The 22,412-nt window shown below is 33.6% G+C and overlaps 2 protein-coding genes across 5 annotated transcripts; one reads left to right on the top strand and one right to left on the bottom strand.

The window, feature by feature from the left end:
- The first annotated feature begins 31 nt into the window (after nucleotides 1-31).
- LOC114243087 (1-acyl-sn-glycerol-3-phosphate acyltransferase gamma) lies at nucleotides 32-18,714 on the top strand. Of its 2 annotated transcripts, XR_003624680.2 has the most exons (9): nucleotides 32-189; nucleotides 4,057-4,276; nucleotides 4,355-4,527; nucleotides 7,710-7,871; nucleotides 9,759-9,959; nucleotides 12,248-12,385; nucleotides 15,531-15,750; nucleotides 16,062-16,199; nucleotides 17,302-18,714. XR_003624680.2 is itself a non-coding variant. In XM_028174454.2 (8 exons), the coding sequence occupies exons 2-8, from the start codon at nucleotides 4,096-4,098 to the stop codon at nucleotides 16,136-16,138; spliced, it is 1,152 nt and encodes a 383-aa protein (XP_028030255.2). In that variant the 5' UTR covers nucleotides 32-189; nucleotides 4,057-4,095; the 3' UTR covers nucleotides 16,139-18,714. The 2 variants fall into 2 exon arrangements, 1 of the variants encoding a protein (XP_028030255.2); XM_028174454.2 differs by having other exon boundaries at nucleotides 16,062-18,714.
- Nucleotides 16,062-22,063, bottom strand: gdl (gonadal protein gdl). 3 transcript variants are annotated; one of them, XM_089736833.1, is made up of 4 exons: nucleotides 21,712-22,063; nucleotides 21,447-21,607; nucleotides 20,637-20,770; nucleotides 16,062-16,124 (listed from the first exon to the last, which is right to left on the bottom strand). In XM_089736833.1, the coding sequence occupies exons 1-4, from the start codon at nucleotides 21,801-21,803 to the stop codon at nucleotides 16,083-16,085; spliced, it is 429 nt and encodes a 142-aa protein (XP_089592959.1). In that variant the 5' UTR covers nucleotides 21,804-22,063; the 3' UTR covers nucleotides 16,062-16,082. The 3 variants fall into 3 exon arrangements, with proteins under 3 accessions (XP_089592959.1, XP_028030249.1, XP_028030250.1); XM_028174448.2 differs by lacking the exon at nucleotides 16,062-16,124 and adding an exon at nucleotides 19,673-19,875; XM_028174449.2 differs by lacking the exon at nucleotides 16,062-16,124 and adding an exon at nucleotides 19,673-19,875 and having other exon boundaries at nucleotides 21,692-22,044.
- Between the last annotated feature and the right edge of the window lie 349 nt (nucleotides 22,064-22,412).

Genomic DNA, 22,412 nt, shown 5'->3' with positions numbered 1-22,412 from the left:
TATGATCTATATTCCCGTTGTCTATTCGAGTGGGCAAGCAGACAAAAAAAAAGATTTTCATTTTAATTGTGTTTAATTATGAGTTAGGTGTCAGTTCGGTTTTCCGGTCTAAATTCAGAATTTCATTTGAATAATTAGTCAAATACATCGACAATTGGAAATCCTCGGCTTACGGTCCTAGGATACGAGGTAATTTCAATATTCTATTGCAAAAACTTTTTCGACAATCCCATTCTAAAATTTAGGACAAGATAATATATTTTTCTAAAAACGCAATGCAACTTGTATTCAGTTTTTCCGAAACTTTTACAGTTAATGGTAAAATAGTTAACAGGTTTTAATATAATTGGAAATTGGAAATTTCATGAAAAGTAAATGAAATATATGTAAAAAAAAAAAAGGTTGGAAACACGTATTGTACTCATAAACAAGCTAATAATGATATTGTGTTTATTACATAAAAGTAAACTGTTGAGATAACTTTACGCAACTAATTGCTGTTAATCTAAACTGTTTTTGGCAAGGCACTTCTTACCACACATGTCATAATGGTTCATTAACTAATAAGGAAGGTTAATGATTTAGATTTTCAAGTGTACAGTTCAATGCGTACAACAAATTAATGTGAACATTTGTGAAAATCTTCTATAAATTCACGAATTCTAAGATAAGTTAATGAGTAAATGTTACAACTTTTTTCAGATTTAGCCAATTTTCAAAGTTTGATACCTGTCGGGTACTGTTAATATGGATTCTCTGTGTGATACTGTTTTTAAATTTGAAAGAACACCAGAGTTTATTTTATAAAAGGGACAAGTTTAATTGCAGGAATTGTATTTATTGGCATGAGTAATAATAAACCTTCTTATCTTGAGCTCTTCTCATAATTGTCCATTTTTTGTAAAATGTTAATGTTCAGTGTATCTACTGGGATATAAAATTTTAAACCCAGAGTAGCATATTTGTCACAATAATAAGTTGATGTAAATGAAAAAAATAGTTTAATAAATGTTATAGTGATGTAACATCTTCAACCATTTGTGGTCCTAAAACTATATAACACTAAACTAAATGTCCAATACATGTGGACTCTGCTATCAAAGTGTTCATGTTCAATGATATTATGTTTAGGTAAATTATCATGAGCCAAGTGCTGATAAAGTGATATTTGAAAAAAAATAACATTCATAAAGGTTAACTTCAATTTTGTCTAGTAAGATTACCATTACTTGCCAGCTGTGTATTTGTTGTGACCATTTACATTTACTATTTATGCAGTGGCCCATGGGAATCATTAATGCAGCCTAAAATAACTTGTTAAGCTGAGTAATATATACACATATTTAAGGAAGTAAATATTTCAAAAAAATATAACTCAAAAGGAAGGCAGCTAGTGGAAAAACATGCCCTGCACCTGTATCAGTTTATTTTTTATATCTGTTAATTTTCATGTGTCAATAATTTAAATGTCTAAAAATATTTTGTATTGTTTCATGTCATGGGTATTTTGGGGTGTTTTTATTGCCTAAGAAAGCAGACAATAACTCGTTAACCAATGAAAGTATTGATTACAAGATACTGACACATATATGAAAAGATCAACTTAAACCCAGATCTTAGATCTGGAAAATTGTCTGCATAAGTCAATATCATAGGCACCACTTCGATAAAGCGGCACGACACGAGAACCCTCTCATCGTGGCCGCCGGTAACTACATTCCCGATCCTGCGGACAGAATGGAAAGCAGTTGACGTCGCCCAAAACACGTCATCTCGGATCCTCCCGATCCACTAACGGTGCTTTTAGGTACTTCAAGCACCGGTCACCGTTCTCGTCGAACCCGTCGCTTGCGACGAAGGGCTCGACGAGTAAATTAACTCTCAGACACAGCCCACTGAGTTTCTCGCCGGATCTTCTCAGTGGGTCGCGTTTCCGATCCGGTGGTAGATTCTGCGAAGCACGGCTCTTGCTAGGGTTCGTGTTAGCAACGTCATCAGGTTTGAGCCCCGTGAGCTCACCTACTAAAGTTAGGGTTACGCTAACATAGCCCCTAGGGCTATCAGCTTAGGTAGGAAAAAAAAAAAAAACATAGGCATAGAGAAAATAACTGCCCCCTAACTCATTAACAAATAACAAATCACATCCTTCTCAGGCCTCCCTTATGTAAATTAGCCTTTTTTACAATAATAAATTGAAGCTAACTCTGAATATATGGATACATTTAAGTAACTGATATACGAATAAGTACACATTAAAATTAAACAGACCTAATTAATATTCCTACAGAGCTACATAACATTTAAATAAAGTAATATCAATCTATAAAAAGATTATGGATGAACAAACAATGACATTAGTCATTATTTGTGTGCTGGTTCACTAGCCGAGAGGCCATCCATCGTTTGACGTACAGCACGGACAGAAGGAGGGGAGATATGTTCTCCGCACAAAACATGTCAGTCGTCACCTTGGTTTGTTGAGCGAAACGGGGTTTTTTAGTCGATTCAAACCATATGCGACTCACCATCACCTAACGCGTTGACGGAAGTATTTTTTATCGCTTCTGTGGGCAGGTTAGCGTCGCTCATAGACGTCAACAATCAGCGGCACAACCAAACCGAAGAATTGAATCTCCTCCCGAATTAGACGTAGGAATTTTGCACCCCGATCACCCTCTTCGGTCAATCAATACCCGCTTGGTAGGGGTCAAGTACATCCATCCATCAAGTCATCCTTGATACACTCTTGACATTCCGACCACACAAAGTCCGTCCGCCACTGCATTGCGTTTACCCTTTATATACTTTAGATACTACAAAACTTGCAAACGAAACATAATGAATGCCAATGCCATTTTCCTACATGCCGCCCGCACCCACAGACCCCTCAATTCCTTAAATCTCGTTTTTGCGGAATAGCCGTTGCAGCGCCGTGGTTCGTGAGCAACGTTGATTTTCACGACAAACGGCCATGAATCCATCAGAAAATACCCGAAGTCAGTGTCGGAAAGGTACTTCGATAAAGCCAAGCGTCAAGAAAACCGCCTTATCGTGACCGCCGCTGACTATCCCAGGACTCCGTCTCACACACGAGCCAGTTACCGGTGACGCCCCAGACATATCCTTATAGATCCATCCCATCGAGTAACGTTGTTGTTAGACGCCTACAGTTCTAGCATTAGAAGCAGGCTAAAGACCGTGGTATCGTACTCGTCGAACTCATCGAAGAGTTGCAGGTGAATCCTAATCCATACGTCAGCTCATTAAGTTTCTCGCAGTATCTTTTCAGCGGGTCGCGATTCCGATCTGGTAGTATAAATGCATTCGCTAACAGCTTTTAAGCAAATTTCACCTCTCCAGGCTGATACCACTGACGTCCACCTGTTCTGGTCAAACTGGAAAAGCCTCCGGGCACTAATAGTCATTCCATAAAAAAAAAGAGTAATTTTCGATTTAAAATTCTAATTATATAAAATATCCTCAATCTTAGATAGGAAATCTCTCTCTCTCTTTCTCTTCCCAGCTATTTATCCCACATGGTGGTAGGGTCAGCTTTCCTGACTTTACTCCTCCACTTCGCTCTGTCTTCGACATCCTCGTCAGCAACATTGCATTCTCTCTTGTCTTTCAGCACTACGTCCCTCCACCTTGTCTTGGGTCTACCTCTAGGTCTCCGACCGGGGAGGTTGAGCAGTAGTGCCAAATTTCCGACGTAGTCAGGCGGCTTCCTTTTCACGTGACCATACCATCACAGCCTACTCTCCTGCATCTTGTCGGCGATGTCCCGTACACCTAGACTTCCACGCACGTACTCGTTGCGGATTTTATCGAGCCTAGTCATGCCGCACATCCACCTCAGCATTTTCATTTCAGAAACTTGAATGGTATGCACGTTCCTTTTGGTTGCCGCCCATGTTTCGCTGCCATACATAAGAACAGACCTTATTATGGTCTTATAGATCATACCCTTGAGCTTAACGGGCATCCTCCTATCGCAGGTGACACCACTTACTTCTCGCCATGTTTTTTGATAATAAAGGTTTTCATCTTTTTTAGGATTCATGACTGCCAGTGTAAATTACGAAAAGAAGCAAAATGATAAATCTGAAGATGTTAAAGCAATCGACGATCGTCCATCTGTGTTTCGCTATTTCGTATTTCACATCTGGATTGCTGTTGAACTTTGTACAAGCGATTTTATACTTTGGACTTAAACCGTTCAACAAAAAATTGTATAGGCAAATAAATTATTATCTTTCATATTCATTTTACAGTCGTGAGTGTTTAGTAAATTTTGTTATTGAATTATTATTGTTTTCTATTGTGTTTTATAAATTGATTTTCATATTTTCAGAATTAGTATTCATGGCAGAATGGTGGGCTGGGTCAACCATGTCGTTATATGTAAAAAAAGATGAATACGAAAAGTTTTATGGAAAAGAACATGGATATTTAATTATGAACCACAGTTATGAAATAGATTGGTTGATGGGATGGCAATTCTGTGATGGAATCGGCGTTCTAGGCGTAAGCTATTATTTATTTTAATATTTAAGTAATAATTTGGTTGTTTCATAAAATAGTTTTACTTCTACGTAAAATCCTTGCTTACAATTTATTGTGTCTAGTCAAATCTCCTCCTCAATCATAGTCCACTAGAAATATTGAAGATAATATTAATGATAATATTAAATCGAAGCTAAAACTTTAATAAAATTACCCTTTTTGTTAGTGTTCAAGTTCTAAATATTTTTCTATGATAAGATATCGATATCTTCTATATATTTTATATAATACATATATATATCTCTTCTATATAATATGAGTGCAAAATTTCTAATTTAATATACATCAATATGTTACTTTTTCAGTTTAGTATACACGCTTGTTACTTGTAATTTACTGGGTAAATAAATCTTGGAAAACAATTTTAACATGCTTCGCTTCGGTAATTTAATATTACATTTAAAAAAAATCGAGTATAAAAGTCAAGTATGTGTAATCCAGATGACGATACAATAATAAATATAGTATTGTTAATCTGATGATGAGTGCCGATGGCGTTTAACGGACCCTTTGCGGTTACTAGTAAAGAAATGGACATTACATTTCTAGATTTTTATGCATATTCACGAAACTGTCCTATCCCAATATTTCACATTTGATAATCTAAAAATAAATAATAGTTTAAAAAAACTAAAACTAAAATACGCTTTTATAGAAAATCCAACTAAAAAATAAAAAATAAATTTTGATAAATTTTAATTAATAATAGTGTAAGAAAAAATGATTTCATTGTAAAAAAGCGTGGGGTGTTTTTCAGGATATTATCAAAGCAACCCTTCTACTCATGTCTGTTCATAAAATATCTATAACTATTGACATCATGCATCGGTCCTTAATAAGTATACCAAATTTCGAGTTAATCCGACGTTTTGAAGGGGGTCAAAATCATGTTCATAGATTCCGTTACAAACATACATACTAACATACATACGTCTGAAGCTAATAAAAGCGTATTAATATGTAACTTCGATCTCGTGCAACTTATTAATCAATCATCAGTCATTTATCCTATCCCTACTATCTATGGCCGTGATACGACAAATCAGTAATCACTGATAATGAATTTGACCGCTAAATAATATAATATTGTGGCATTAGTATGTACCTTAACGTCAAAGTAAATAAGATTATCGTTTCTTATAGCTCAATAATTTGAGAAAATGACACGTTAACGTACATATCAAGTTACTTTGAGTCACTTCAATAAAAATGAAAGTAAACATATTTAATATTAGCGACCCGCCCTCGCTTCGCTTCGGAAACATTAAATTTTATTATTAATAGGTAGCTGAGTCTCGCGACGTTATCCGCGCTTGTTGTCGTACCGCGAGTGACGCCGCGGGGCAAAGCTAATCTATAAAAAGTAGCCTACGCTACTCCTTATATCATCAGCTACGTATCAGTGAAAGTCTCGTCAAAATCGGTCCAGCCGTTCCAGAGATTAACTGGAACAAACAGACAGACAGACAAACATTGTAAAAAATGTTATTTTGGTGTATGTACCGCATATATATATTTATATTTATATGCATGTAGAAAAAGCGGCTATTTCAATATTACAAACAGACACTCCAATTTTATTTATATGTATGGATAATATAGCTGAGTATCAAGACGATACTTGCATTTGTGCCCGCAAGTGCTTGTACTTGTATGTGTGTTTTTACAAGATATGACATGCGTCATCCTTACGTCGAAAACGGAAGGTCATTGAGCTTAAGCCAATATTAAAACTCTATTAAATGCTGATTGACTTTTTTTGTTTCGTAAACTATTGGTTACGCAATAACGTTTAAAAAAAAAACATGTTTACAATTTTTGTCTGTCTGTCTGTTTGTTCCAGCTAATCTCTGGAACGGCTGGACCGATTTTGAAGAGACTTTCACTGATAGGTAGCTGATGATATAAGGAGTAACTTACGCGAAGACTAGCTTCGCCCCGCGGCCTTACCTGCGGTACTACAACAACCGCGGGTAACATTGCGGGACTCACCTAGTTTTAAATAAACTTAAATTAAATCCTGTAGTAAAAAAAATCCTAAGGCTGTTGGTTTTCTTTAAAGATGATAGACGGGTTTTTATGTCCTACTAGCGACCCGCCCTCGCTTCGCTTCGGAAACATTAAAACACACATGAAACCAAAAAATAAAAAAATAAAAATTTAAAAAAAGTAGCCTATGTTCATCAGGGACAATGTCGGCTTCTAATGGAAAAATAATTTTTCAAATCGGTCCAGTAGTTTCGGAGCCTATTCGAAACAAACAAACAAACAAATCTTTCCTCTTTATAATATTAGTATAGATTGGTCCTATGGGGTACTAAGCGGTTTCTCTTGTAGAAAACCGACATCGGCCATGAAATGGAAGCCTCAGTTGCATTGCGTAACAACAAACTGAAGTGTGATTTATGTGATTACGCATGAGGTGATTCAAAGTAGAAACAGAGATGTAACTAACCTAACTAATGGACTAATTGATTATATTGTTCCGTTTCTTATCGAATGATAATTATGTTAATATCATTTGATCCAGATGCGAGAGTGCGTGATTATTTCAACACGTTTTTATTAGTTCGGCCTGTATCTATGTAATGAAATATTTCAATGTTATTTACACTTACTTCGAATTTCATTTGAAAATTAATATTCGTATGAACCACCAATAACAATAAAACAATTCGTTTACTTTGACGTAATACTCTGACTTTGATCGCCAGGATAAAAAAAAGGATTATTTAAATTTTGCACATCAGGCACATAAATAAGGCGTCTAAATTTTATACTTTTTGCCGCCATACAAAAGTTCTTACCGGTGACATTTACTGCTTCACAGCAGAAATAGACAGGGCGGTGGTACCTACCCGTACGGACTCACAAGACGTCATACCACCAGTAATTACGCAAATTATAATTTTGCTATGCGATGCTAGTATTTATTTTGTGGTATATATGTACTTATATATTATTTTCACCGAGAAAAATAAATCTACAGACTTCGTTCTAAATATAGAACTTAACATTAAATGTATTTTTCATTTACCTCACAGTAATAAATAAACAATTGGATGTGTAAGGAAAGAGAGAGTCACAACAAACAGCTACTTATTGAAATAAAATAAGGAATTTTTCATTTGTTTTGTTTCTAGAACTGTAAAGCTTATGCTAAGAAATCAATCCAGTATCTGCCCCCGATTGGCTGGATGTGGAAATTTTCAGAATTCGTATTTCTAGAAAGATCTTTTGAAAAAGATAAGGAAATTATCAAGAAGCAAATATCTGAACTTTGCGACTATCCGGATCCTGTTTGGGTGAGTCATTGACCTATCGTTTATTGACGATATCATTCCATTAGAACGTAACACGTTATCTGAATTCATTTGCTACGTATAATGAGATTTATGTGTGTTATCAGCGTGCCACTGATAAAGGTGTTGTTGCTAATTGCACATTTTTGCGTGTAAGCACGACTGCGCTTGCTGATGACCACGCTCGATAACGTGCAATGATAAAATTGCATTCGATGCTATAATGAAACATGATTAAATTAATAAATAAATGTTCCACAATCAACGGTCCATTGAAGGACATTGTGACGAGATGAGACGTCGGTTAAAACTGTGCAGTGATTTTATCGAAACGCATGGTTCATCAAGAGTTCTCAGTCGGATTTAACAAGCTATAAAACACTTTCTTTTTTTTTAACTTACCTATGCTGATAGCCTTGAGAGGATATTTATTTATTTTTTATTGCTTAGATGGGTGGACGAGCTCACCGCCCACCTGGTGTTAAGTGGTTACTGGAGCCCATAGATATTTACAACGCAAATGTGCCATCCACCTTGGTATATAAGTTCTAAGGTCTCAGTATAGTTACAACGGCTGCCCCACCCTTCAAACCGAAACGCATAACTGCTTCACGGCAGAAATAGGCGGGGTGGTGGTACCTACCCGTGCGGACTCACATGAGGTCCTACCACCAGTAATTACGCAAATTATAATTTTGCGGGTTTGATTTTTATTACACGATGTTATTCCTTCACCGTGGAAGTCAATCGTGAACATTTGTTAAGTACGTATTTCATTAGAAAAATTGGTACCCGCCTGCGGGATTCGAACACCGGTGCATCGCTAGATACGAATGCACCGGACGTCTTATCTTTTAGGTCGCGACGACTTCAACTTTACCTTAGCGTGTAGGTGAGCTCTCGGGGCTCAAACCGGAGTGATGCTAATACCGGCCCTAGCATGAGTAGTGCTTCGCAGAATCTACCACCGGATCGGAAACACGACCCACTGGGAAGATCCGGCGAGAAACTCAATGGGCTGTGTCTATGGGTTAATTTACTCGTCTAGCCTTTCGTCGCAAACGACGGGTTCGACGAGGACAGTGACCGGATAAAACACTGTTGACGCTCTCTAATTTCAATATTCGCACCACTATAAACCCCAATACGTTTCTGCACCTACATTTCGCCTCGAATATACTTTATCGCTTCGATGTTTAAACTTGAACTTTGCCCCTGGCGGAACAGCATATACACTTTCCGACTCTAATCACGAAACTACTCACTATCAATATTTTCACGTGTAACAATAATGATATATTTAACGATACAGAGTTCGATAGGGAATCACGGAACCAAGCCAGATCTCCGTGGTATATAGAGTAGTCTGTCCCTAATGAATACACGAATTAGGTGATCAATCATTATTTTTATGGTGTATTTGAATATACGCGTTCACAGAATATTCTTGCATGTGTGTGTTGAGGCATCAGGTGGAAACTTTATTTATTTTGTGTGATGCCTATCTCAATCTGCAGCTTGTGATGTATTAAATTTACAAGATTCCTATTTATTTCACGACATTGCTTCTTTATAGCGTCATTTATTCGTTTTTAATCGTTTCCCATAGAACCATGGCATTAACATCCGACATCAATACACCTATCACATTTTAACATTTAAGCAATCAATCAAATGTAATCAAATCTTAGTTATATAAATGTAAATAGATTTTTTTTTATTTTTGTTATTAATGCACTGTCGATTGCACCTATAATTGAGGTGACATCTGCCATGAACTTTTGTCAATTTTTCAATGTTTTGTATTGATGATCACTTTGTTGGTGCAACTTAATAAATAAATAAATGATATAATTATACTGTTATACAATTTTTTCATGTCTTCCTCAGCTATTACTGACACCCGAAGGTACAAGATATACGAAAACGAAACACGAAGCGTCTGTTAATTTCGCGAAGGAGAAGAATTTGCCGATTCTCAAGCACCACCTAACACCGCGCACTAGAGGCTTCACGACCAGCCTTCAGTTCTTCAGAGGGAAGATACCGGCTATTTATAATATTCAATTGGCTTTCGAAAAAGAGAGTAAGGTAAGTAAATAAAGTCATAGGCTAAACGAAAACAGAAAAAGTTGGCTAAATATAACTCGACTGACTCGGTGGTGCGGTAGTTACTAGTTAGCGCCTCTGAGGTAGTAGTTGCGTCCGAGGGTCGTGGGTTCGATTCCCACACTGGGCAAACATTCGTGTGATGAACAGGTTTGTTTGCTCTTTATCTGGGTGTTTATCACTACACTAGCGACCCGCCCTCGCTTCGCTTCGGAAACATTAAAACACACATGAAACCAAAAAAAAAAGAAAAAAAAATTAAAAAAGTAGCCTATGTTCATCAGGGACAATGTCGGCTTCTAATGGAAAAATAATTTTTCAAATCGGTCCAGTAGTTTTGAAGCCTATTCGAAACAAACAAACAAACAAATCTTTCCTCTTTATAATATTAGTATAGATAGTATAAAACAAAGTCGCTTTCTCTGTCCCTATATCTCTATGTATTCTTAAATCTTAACTACGCAACGAATTTTGATGCGATTTTTTTAATAGATAGAGTGATTGAAGAGGAAGGTTTATATATCCATTAAATAGTGGAGAAATCAATAATAAATTACAGTTTCCGAAGCGAAGCGAGCGCGGGTCGCTAGTTATCTATACATTTAAACGTATATAAGCATCTGTGTCAGGGTCTGGTACCTAATTATTTATGAAATGTATAATAAAGTACAGTACATACATTTTGAAGTCGTTTTAGCCTAACGACCAAAACGCACGGTGCATTCGTATTAAGCGATGTTCGAATCCCGCAGGCATTTGCCAATTTTTCTAATGAAATACATACTCATCACACGTTCACTATGCGTTTCGCTTTGAAGAGCTATGCAGCTGTTGTATTATAAAAACTGAGATTTAGAACTCATGTCTCAAAGTGGGTGGCGGCATTTACGTTTTAGATGTCTATGGACTCCGGTAACCACTAATCTAAGCCAAAAAAAAGCATAGCTAAAGTGTATACTGTACACCTATTTGCTATGTTTTTTTTTATTGTAGTGGTGTAGTATAAAAATGTTTTTTTTTTGTGATTTTTCTCTACTTCGATCTTGAAAAAGATTTTGGTTATAAAGGACATGGGCCACTCTCCATACATGCACGGCCCACTAAACGAAGTTCAAGGACAGTAATGAAATTAAGTATATATAACAGACTATATATCCCTTTTATTATAAACAAATTAAAATCAATATTGTTCATGGGGATACAAAGATATTTAAAAAATAAGAAAAGAATATTAGGTTATATCATACGATTTTGCTGTCAATACACTGCTGTCACACACTTTAATATCATCATCAGTTTATATTATTAAATTATTTATATTACTATACTTTGTATTACAAAAAAATATAATAAGCAGCTATATCGCAACGAAACACTTAATAATATCCACAATGCGCACGAATGCGAAAACGACTGATCAAATGTAAAACTTCAATAAACATCAAACAAGCGTAGTTTTTTTTTTGCTTAAGATCAATAATTATTCATCCATGTAATGATTTATTCTACGGATTTAAAAGTATAAAAATAGATTTTTGTTTAGATATAATCTTTTATATTAATTTTAAAATTCATTAATTAAATATCTATATCTATATCTATACTAATATTATAAAGAGGAAATATTTGTTTGTTTGTTTGTTTCGAATAGGCTCCGAAACTACTGGACCGATTTGAAAAATTCTTTTTCCATTAGAAGCCGACATTGTCCCTGATGAACATAGGCTACTTTTTTTTTTTTTTTTTTGTTTCATGTGTGCTTTAATGTTTCCGAAGCGAAGCGAGGGCGGGTCGCTAGTGTTAATATATTTTGCTATTTTTTTGCAATATAATGTTTTTTTAAGAAGATTTAATGTGAATTGTTTAAAATATAAATATATTTTACCTTTGGCAACTCCTTCAATATTATCAATGTAGCTTAGTCATGGTAATTTCTTTTTATTTATGATTTTAATTATCCCACCATTAAAATGCCCTTAAATTTTATAATAAGTATGTAGAAATGAAATGTTTTTTTTATAGATATTTAATTAATGTCCTTGAGAGCACGACTAGCTGGGCCGAAAATTTTTTGTCCTTTAAAACGAGAAATTTATTTTAGTGCTTCGCAAGTGGTGTGGTGGCTTCTAGCTGAATTATTAAAATTTAAATTACACGACTGAAGTTTTGCAAAAAAAAAGTTTATGTACCTACCTACCTACCTACCTACCTACCTACCAACCTTACATTGTTCTTTGTATATATTTATTATGATTGATTACTATTTTCAGACTCCGCCAACACTGACAAGTTTATTATACGGGAAGCCAGTACACGCACACATGTACATTGAGCGGATACCGGTTGAGAATATACCGGAGGATGAAGCCGAAGCAACCAAGTGGATGCACGATCTTTTCGTCACAAAGGTATATTGAATTTCAACGAAAATAATTACATATGATCGTTTGTAATCTAATGCCATTTACAGTAAAACTAGTGAAACCCAGTCACGTTCCGCTAGCTAGTTGTATCAAAACATTGATTTCTTGAAACTACTCTAGCGCCACATAGCTAGCTTTATGGAACTATGACCGAAACCATCTAGAGCGGTGTTTCCCAATGTGGGGCAATTTGATAATAATGGGGGGCAATCGCACTAAATTAATATAGAAAATCTGTATTAAAATTATTTTGAATTTCAGTTTTTTATTATATGTTTTGAAATATTAATTACTGTACTTTGATAACAATTCCATAGTGATTTCTCCCTAAAGCCTATCATTTATGTTTCTTAAGTGAACCAATCAATTTTTTAATGTTAAAACTTATGTATGGGGTGGATAAAAATTTTAGAAATGTGCTGTGTTTGTGTGTTTTAGTGAGTGGGGCTTGGTACAAAAAAGGCTAGGAAACACTGCTCTAGAGTGCTAACAACTATGCAGTTTCATCAAAATCAGATGAATGGTTTAAGAACTCCGGACAAACGTGTATACAAACGTTCATTTTAGTACTAGTGTTCGCCCAATTATCAAAATTCTACAGAATCAATCAACACCTAAAGATTTAGATTCATTTTATGGATTGCATAAAATTAAATTCGGGTCAAAAACAAGAAGAAAACCGTGCTTAACTGTTTCGTATTAAAACTGCTTTTATGGTTTAATCTCCCGTTTATTTTGTCATTTTATAATTTCCGATGTTACGAATACTTTATACAGGCATCCGTGAAAAATCTGTTTGTTGAACAACTGTATACTTTTCTACTATGCTGATATCTTTACATTGACATATCGCACCCTTAAAATATAAATGACACTATACGAAAATGTTCATTTTACAGTATGGCCGTTTTAAGTTTTTTTAAGTATTGTATGGGTGATATGGAACATAAAAAATGTAAATAAAGCTTCGTGATCGGCTTAAAATAACAGTTTAACTAACGCTGTTTCAGAATCCAGTGGCATACCATAAAATTATTGATTATTTATCAATGGAGAAGCATTTAAAAAAAAAAGTTTTGTATAGTGTCGGTTATAGTTTGATAGTTATTCAATAATTTTTGCTTAATGACCTCTAAGTCGTTATTTTACCTACATTGTAATGATAAAAAAGAGACAAATAAAACAATATAATTAGTGAAATATTAAAGAATACTATTTATTTGACACACGCTCACAGTTTTAGGTCAAAACTACCGCAAATAATCATAATAAAAAATCTGTCTAAATCTAGACAAAGGTATTGTCAAAAAAACAGAAACTTAGGATTTGTGTTTGAATAAAATTCGTAATTTTATCATAATTAACATTTTAATAGAATCTTGTTCTTACTACTTATTAATCAATACAAATTAATAGAGGTATTCCAAATTAAATACCAAGGTTAAAAGTCTTTCAAAGTAGGAACTGTAAAAGTTACGTATAAATAAGGCTAGATGACAAGAGTCAGCAAAAATATTATTTATTATAACTTACAGTAGGTACTTAACTCAAAAATATTGTTTTTCACAAAAAACCGTAAGTAATTATAAAAACATATTGTATCAACATCATGTAGGTACATCCTATAAAATCTTGTAAAACTGAATTTAAAACTGAATTATGTAAGAACCTGTCGTCTTTTAGCAATTCGGTCTTTAAGCATCAAGTTCTAGAACCGAGAAAAATACTAATAAAGTAACAGTAACTTAAAAACATTTTCGCACAAAAATCCGTAAAATAGATCACAAAAAAACACCTATCAAAAACCTCTTCTTACAAATAATAATTAATCAACTACATTTTTAAAGGGTGGACACTACCCACCTAGTTCAAATCTGTCAAAGTAGGAATTGTAAAAGTTGGGTATCAAACCAGCATCTAGAAGGCTTTTCACGTCACTCTTCTTTCTTTCGGATAAATCTAACTTTTGGTTATACAGATGTTGCAATTCTTCAGTCCTCTGGTTCCTTGCACTGGCTCTTTTAGATCCCAGGTTAAGTTCTTTGAAATCATCAACGTAGGATGTTTTGTAACAAAATTTTACCTTATTATCTTCAACTTTCACCACTTTGATGACTTTTATATCAGACACCTTTACAAGTTCAATTTCAACGCTTTTGTTCAGTCTAGGAACGGGCAGTTGTTTAATGTCAATGAAATCGTTATAAGCCATTTCGTTTACTTTGAATGGTGTGCCATATTTTTTTGCACTTGATGTCGGTTACGTACTGGGAAGGCACATAAATGGGTCCAGATTTAAGTATTATTTTTATTTGTTGCTCAATCGTTGAATGTGCTGCATCTCCTTCGTTCTGTGTGTGTCCACGGATTTAAAACTTGTGTGTTATAGATGTTACTTTTCAGTTAAGTGCACATCATCGGTATGTACATCTATGCAAGATGTACATACCGATGATGAATTGATTTTTCTGCTGGCCGCAGCAGTTATCTGAATAGAAAACAAATCTATGTTTTTGTCAACTAAAGAAGATTTCTTTGCAAGTATTTCAAGACACAACTGCCTATTTCATTTGCTCCACGGTTATCTTGCGATTCGTCCCAGAAAAAAACATTCAGTATTATGTCTTGCAAGCTCAGAGATGGTAAAATTCAAACAATTTATCTTTGACTTGTAGAAGACAGAAAACAAAATCCTAATTAAAGTTATTGAATAACTGACGTTAAACTCAAACTGCCACTTATGCACTTACTCACTGTAAATATTCGAAAGTATATTTATTTAATAAGTGACACTTAACGAAATTTGCCAGTTTTTTACTCACCTCGACAAGGGATTCCTCTGGTGACTTGTCGCGATCTGGCATAGTGCCGGTTTATTAATTACCGACCGTGCAAGTTGTTACAAATTCATAAGTGACACTAGCAACATCTAGCGAAAATTAAGCGCATTAGAGCTACAGGGGTCTTTGCATTAGGCGCGTTTCGTCTTACGCATTTTGACACTGTACTTAACTAAAAAATAGCATTTTTTGTATAGTGCCATTTATGTTTTAAGGGTGCGATATGTGTAAATCTATTATTTATTTATATAAAACACATGTTATATTATTAAAACAAAAAAATTACACAGGATAAAATGCAAGACTCATTCTTGAATACTGGAGATTTCTTCTTACAATCTGGCGTGGAGAGAGTTGAGGCTTTCACGTCGCGTCCGCGGATATACTCACTGTTGAACACTCTCGGCTGGGTGGTGATCACACTAACTCCGATGCTGTACTATTTACTCGGTCTTCTGTTAAGCGGAAAGCTTTTGTATTTCTCAATTGGTTGCATCATATTTGCCGCATGTAAGTATTATTATGGACTACCGCTTATTATTATCAATAATCAATCTCCTACCAACATGGGCTGGTTCAGTACTATTTATGATTCCTTAAACCTCTCTAAAAAAACTATAATAGCATTTTGTAAAGTTCTAGTTAAATATTTTTTATTGGAAAACAATCTCATAGGCCTTTGATTTTAAGAGGTTACCGGAGCCCATACAAAATATGTAGAATGACCCCAGACACAGGTTCTGTAATCTGTCCATTATGGTATATATATAAAATGAAAGTAAAAAGCTAAATGAATATTAATATTTATTTTATGTTTTCAGTTTTCGTACTCTTACAAAAATCTATTGGAATGTCAAAGATAAGCCAAGGATCTTCATACGGAACTGAAAAGAAATAACACAATTAATATAATTTCATTAATTACATAGTAATATGTAAAACATCTAACAAAGTTTTGAGTTAGTATATGTAGTTTATTAAATTTTGTTTTAATTTTTTTTCTTTTTTCTGTGTAAGCAAAATAGGAAAAATAATTGTTTGATTATAGTTGTGTGCAATTTATTGTTCGTTCAAAACGTTCAATGTGTGTTTTTTAATATGTAATGAAATCGATAGCTGAATCGAAACTAAATGTCGACCATGATTTTTAACCGCACAAACTATGCAACATGTCCCAAGATATACCTGGATAGTTTAAAAATGTGAATTTTTAGCTAATATACTGAAAACTGACTTTCATAAATGTATATAAAATATTTTAGAATACTTTATTTTCTATAATGTTATTTTGATTATCGATATAGTTTCGAGAGACAGAACTAACGTACCGTACGAGCCGTGACGTTTTATATTTAGGGAATTATCTTTTTATATTGCGACTGTAATTTTGTAGAAGTTCATATTAAATTTTGAATTAATAGTTTTACGTATATAAGAGGCTACGGAGTATTATTTATTTTGTCAAATAACACAGAATTGTAACGGATTTTTTTTATTGATTGGAGTTTACTTTTTAAGGATTGATTTAATTTAAAGCCCATTCTCCCCAATCCTCCCACGACCAAATAAAAAGCATAATATTTTTCATTAAAGTAAAAAAAATATATATTGTCCCATAGCTGAGTATTAAACTGTATACTATTCAATAAGCCAAGCTCCATAATATAGTAAAATTTCAACTTGACGTTTCTATTTTACTGCACAGAGTTGGTGTACCAAAATTTTGACATAGATAGCAGTGATTTAATAAAATACCTAAATAATTGTTAATTTTAAAATATTAGATTAGTATTTTCTTTTTATTATGTAAATCTTAGTTAAACACGTCAAATTAATTCCGTTAGCTCTATCTAAGCAGAATATTTCGAAATTAAAAAACATTCTTATCATGGTAATATGCGTACCTGACAATAGATGGCGGCAATTTTATATGTATGTGTATTATATAAGTAAGATGATTTATGTATATCTTAACGAAACGATAAAAAATTTAAATAAATTAAATGCATGCTTTCAGTATTATTTAGGAATACAATTATTTACCCTCTTTTCCTATTTTAGGCAATCACACTTGAAGAGTAAACTCCAGTCGCGTATAGAAGCTGACACGCACATTTTTTTATTCATATTTTTAGCCTAAGATTATATGTGATGAACTATTAATATAAAGAATTCATAATTAATTTGTCGGTAAGTACTATGTTAGGTGAAGTACTATTTTTCACGGTTAAGAAAATTTTCGGATAGAAGAGAAAGCAAAAATATAAAACTCAAATTTAAGCAATAAAATTTCCCTCTAGTAAAATTGATGCTGATAACTACAGTCACTACTATTTTTGTGCACAAAGTAAATCTAAAGTGTATCAGTATGGGTACGGGTCGAATCGATTATAATTATAGTATTCGATTAGTATTACAAACCAACAAAGCCGAACAGTTGGAATTTGACGACGTGTATTTTTGTTTTGAGTGCTGATTTTGAGTCCTGAGCGTAGGGAGGGACTCGACAGCATGAGATGCAACAAACTTTGCTCTCTTGTTGCACACATAACTCACCTCAGAGGTGAGAACACATTACGAGACATAGAAATGAACAGGAATAGATTGAAATAACGTTTATTATTTAATATGATTTCTTTACATATTACAAATATCTTTAAATTTTAGGGTATTACGCGTTTCTGAACGTGTTTCCTTTGAGGTCGAATTCCATAATCGAATTTCGAAGGGGTTTGTTTATTTCACTCGCTTTTTTATATGCATGTGAAAGAGACAGAGTACAGTAAAATTCGAATGTTTTAAATTTATGGCTGAACAATGTCAATTCGTGGCACTGAAGATTGAAAAATTAAAAACCTACTTTGACCCACGCTCTAATCGAAATCGCGTTTTGTTCACTGTTGTCTCGCAACAAAAGCTGCATGTTTGAGCTGCCGAGGAGAAAAATGCAGTAAACAATGGTTCGGCAATATGTCACGTAGTAATTCGTGTCGGAGTTATTCTAGAAAACCCAGAATGTATTTAGACGAACCTTCAGCGCTGTGTTTTCTGCAGATGTGTCTGTACTGAGCACTTAAATAAATTAACAACTTGAAAGGCGTAATCTGCCGGAATTACTTTTTGTAAATGTCACATATAGGTACCCTTGTTTTTAGACTTCTTTTCAAGGCCAAATCTCTAAAGCATGTTTTTAGACGAATTATTCAAAAAAATATCGTATAATAATTTTCGTCTAGGTAACCTATTCAAATTTTAAATAGGTATTCAGTTATAAAATTGGTATTTATGGTATCCGACTTTATACTTCCCAGGTTGAGGAATACCTATTAAAGTGTTCAATTGTTTAATTTGTATTGTTTTCGTGTACAAAATGAGGCGTTTTCTGTGTTAGTAATTTCTTCGATGAAAGTGTAATTTAAAAAAGCTGTATGTCATTGTCATGTTATTTATTGTAATAAACTGGTGTTTTTGTAACTATCGGGTTTTACTTATGGTGTCCAGTTCACACGATTTTGCCATGTTAAGACATAATATATTTCTTTAGAACCAAAAAATATTTCGTAAGATAAGTTAACTTATCATAATTTGAATAATGTAAGACTGAAAACCATGGAGGATAGAAATAAGGAGTACCATCTTGTATAAAGTGGCCCTTTGGTTGGAAAAGTCTCCACTTTTAAACAGTAAGTTATAGCTCGAAGACTCCTCCAAAATAGCGCTAGTGTAGGAAGTGGAAATAGTATAAATATAGCAGTATTGAACAGACTGAAGTGTGCGGGGTTGCAGTGAAGGCTATGTTCTGATATACAGTAATTGTCATGAGTCGTGAGCTCTTTTTTTTTTTGCTTTGTTAAGCGGACGAGCTCACGGCCACCTGGTGTTGAGCGGTTACCAGAGCCCATAGACATTAACAACGTAAATGCTGATAACCACCTTGAGACATGAGTTCTAAGGTCTCACTTGTAATAATGCAACGGCTGCCCTGCCCTTCAAACCGAAACGCATTACTGCTTCACGGCAGAAATAGGCGGGGTGGTGTTACCTACCCTTGCGGACTCACAAGAGGTCCTACCACCAGTTTTTGGTCTTACTGCGATTAAGTTTCAATCCGAACTCTTGACTTATGCGCTTACTGCGTACTTTTGACAAGTAGTTCTTCCATATTATTGTGCCGAGCACCAGACGCAAACAAAGGTCGTATCGTCTGCATATCGCAAATTTACTATCTTGCATCCACTAATTACAATTGTAATTTACAGGTCCAAATTCTTACACTTTGTATTTTTATTATTATTATTATATACGACCCATTTGATGTTACGTGTAGCTACCTAAGCCCACAGACACCAAGCAGAAACACCACAACTTTATTACTATGGCTGTCCTTTCAAAACGAAATGCATTTGCGTTAGATCTTTTAATTAAACAAGTGTTTTCATTGGAGATAACTTTTACTTTGTTTGTACATTTGAATATATAAACTTCTACTTAACAAACACTGTGTGGCACATCCATCTTACTAAGTCTTAAAATAAAATCGAGTAAATACATCTGCACTTTAATTTCTATGGGTTTGTTTGTTACAAAAAATCCAGGGACACCGGCCTTTTCTAGTGTTACTTGTTGATCACTTACCTGAAAGTGTTTAAAAAATATTAATTGTGATGCAGATTGTAGACCTTTCTCATTGACTAATAAAATATAAGCTGCATTGCATTATAGAATTATGAGTGAAAAGGGTAATTATAATTTGTATGAATATTTTTTTCAGTCAAACGAGTTCTTAATAAGGGCTCATTTTTGTATTTTCAGTACTTTAAAATGTGGCGACCTCAGTGTGATGGAGATTCTTGATGCTATTTTAGTAAAAAATATGTTTGTGCAGCAAATAATAAAATTCTTCATAAAACTGTAGTTGGGCATGTTTTTTCTTCACGATAATGCTCCTGGAAGTAGCCTATAAAAAATCAACAACTTACCACATTCTATGGAAAAAGTTTTCAGCTCGGTTTTTGAAAATTCAGTTTCTTTTTTTAAGGCTCTGTTGATCCTCCATTTAACTTTACAAGTTTTGAAATAAAATATTGTTTTTGCATAAATAATTCATAATTTAGTAAAGTGACTGATATTCTGAAGTTATTTCTAGTATTCTATTCTATTAGGTCTAGTATTCTATTATACTTACTACTAATTGCATTGAAACTTACTCTTATTGTATTGTTCAAAGTTTCTTGTAAGTTTATAATAATTTAAATAATTTTTGAGTTCACACAGTTCATTTGCATAAGCCACAAGATATTCATTCGCATGCACAGGATGTTAGATTATGAACATTTCAACTTAAATTCTCGTCTTGTCTATGTTTGCAAATACAAAAAAAATCATAGGTGCATTACCTTCTGATCGAGTTGCATAATTAATTTCATATCAGTTTGTTTCATCTCCTCTTTATGCCTTGATAATAGTAAGGCCTTTTGTAAATCTTGCTGTTGTGGATCAGTTGTATTATTTATCATTTTTTGTATTTCTACTGTAAAGGTAATTTAGTTTTGGTTAACAGATTTCATATTGCTTGAATGAGGAAAAAATATTCACACATTATTTTTACTAACTTTCAATACATGTGTGGCAATACAATTGATTACAATTACAGTTATGCAATATAAAGACAGAGAGAGAGAGAGAGAGAGAGTATACTTTAATGCACCAAAACACAATTAAAATTGAGAAACCGTAAACAAGTACAATAGTGTAGCACTATAATTGAGACATCAACCTGTTAGCTGAAGGCAAGGCAGGCAAGAAAGATGACCACAGGCAACTAGTCAAAATATCCATAAATACAAACTGTATCTCAGTTTATAAATTTCTAATTAACTTTTGGATATTGCAGTGAATCAAAATGAAAATAAAAGTAGTTTATATAGTATACATCTTATTTTTTATTTGAAAAGAAAGAAAAAATATCGATTAAATTAATTTATTTCATTAAATTACTAATGTAATTGACTAAAATATCATGTTTTATTTGGAAGCTTTAGTGGTATTAAAAACTATTATTATTATGTCCTAAATTGTATTACTTCTCAACCTAGTTTTGAATACTTTTTTAACAGCACATGATTTAAGATTTTTTTTTCAGTTAACATATATAAATCACAAAAGCAAAATTATCTTTAGGTTGCCTCACTGTTTAAATTACTTACATGTATGCTTATTAATAACTTGCAGTCTTTGTTGGAATAAATGTTTCTCTGTGACATGTTGAATCTCCATTAGGCCTTTGACTATTTCGAAAATTGTGTCATTTAATAGACAGTTAGCTAATCCTGATAAGAGTTCAATTGGTACCCGCATTTGATATTTACTAGAAATCAAAAATGTACATAAATTGTACATTAAGATATAATAGTACCTGCCTGCTCGACGAGAAGAGAGTAAAGCTAATTACTTAAGTTTTGAGAAACTCACGGAGGCAGTTCTCTGGCCATATCTTGTAACTGTTCTAATAAGAAATATAATTTTCTTTGTAAAGCTTCCGGGGTAGGCTCTTGTAATTCCATATTTGAAGATATAAAAAGAAACAATTATTGTATTTGATAAAAGATCCTTTTGACAGGCAATTCGAACATTACTTATTAATTGTCGAAGCGATTCAGTGCATTCAGTAAGAAATTATAACCCATAATAAATACAAGTTCAAAATAATAATAATCAAATGACTTAATTCTCTGTTAATATTAGCTCATTGTTAAATGTTAATAATAATTATTTAGAAAGATTAAATTTAGAGGTTCACTTCTCTCTAAGTGTAAATAAATAATAGTCTTTTTTCTAAGGGATTTTATGACCTGGTAACTAAGAACTTTAGGTAAGTCTTATTTTAATTTATATTCTTATTTTTATGAAAAATGATAATATGGAGTGAAATGAAATGAAGATAGTTAATTTGAGACATTAGCTCAGTAAATGACCACCATTTTACTGCGATTATATTTCATCCCATATCATCTCATTTCATGCTATGTTTCACATTAATCAACTTCATTTCATTTCATAATATCATGTTTCATCTAAAAAGTTTTCATTAAAATTAGAATAAGACTTGACCTAAAAGTCTTAGCTACCAGGTTATAAAATCCTTTACATTTTTTTTTATGGCATCACGCAGA

Source organism: Bombyx mandarina, chromosome 22, assembly GCF_030267445.1.
Source record: "Bombyx mandarina strain Sakado chromosome 22, ASM3026744v2".
NCBI lineage: Eukaryota > Metazoa > Arthropoda > Insecta > Lepidoptera > Bombycidae > Bombyx > Bombyx mandarina.
The sequence above is the reverse complement of the archived record's forward strand: the minus strand, read 5'-3'. Positions and strand labels throughout refer to the sequence as shown.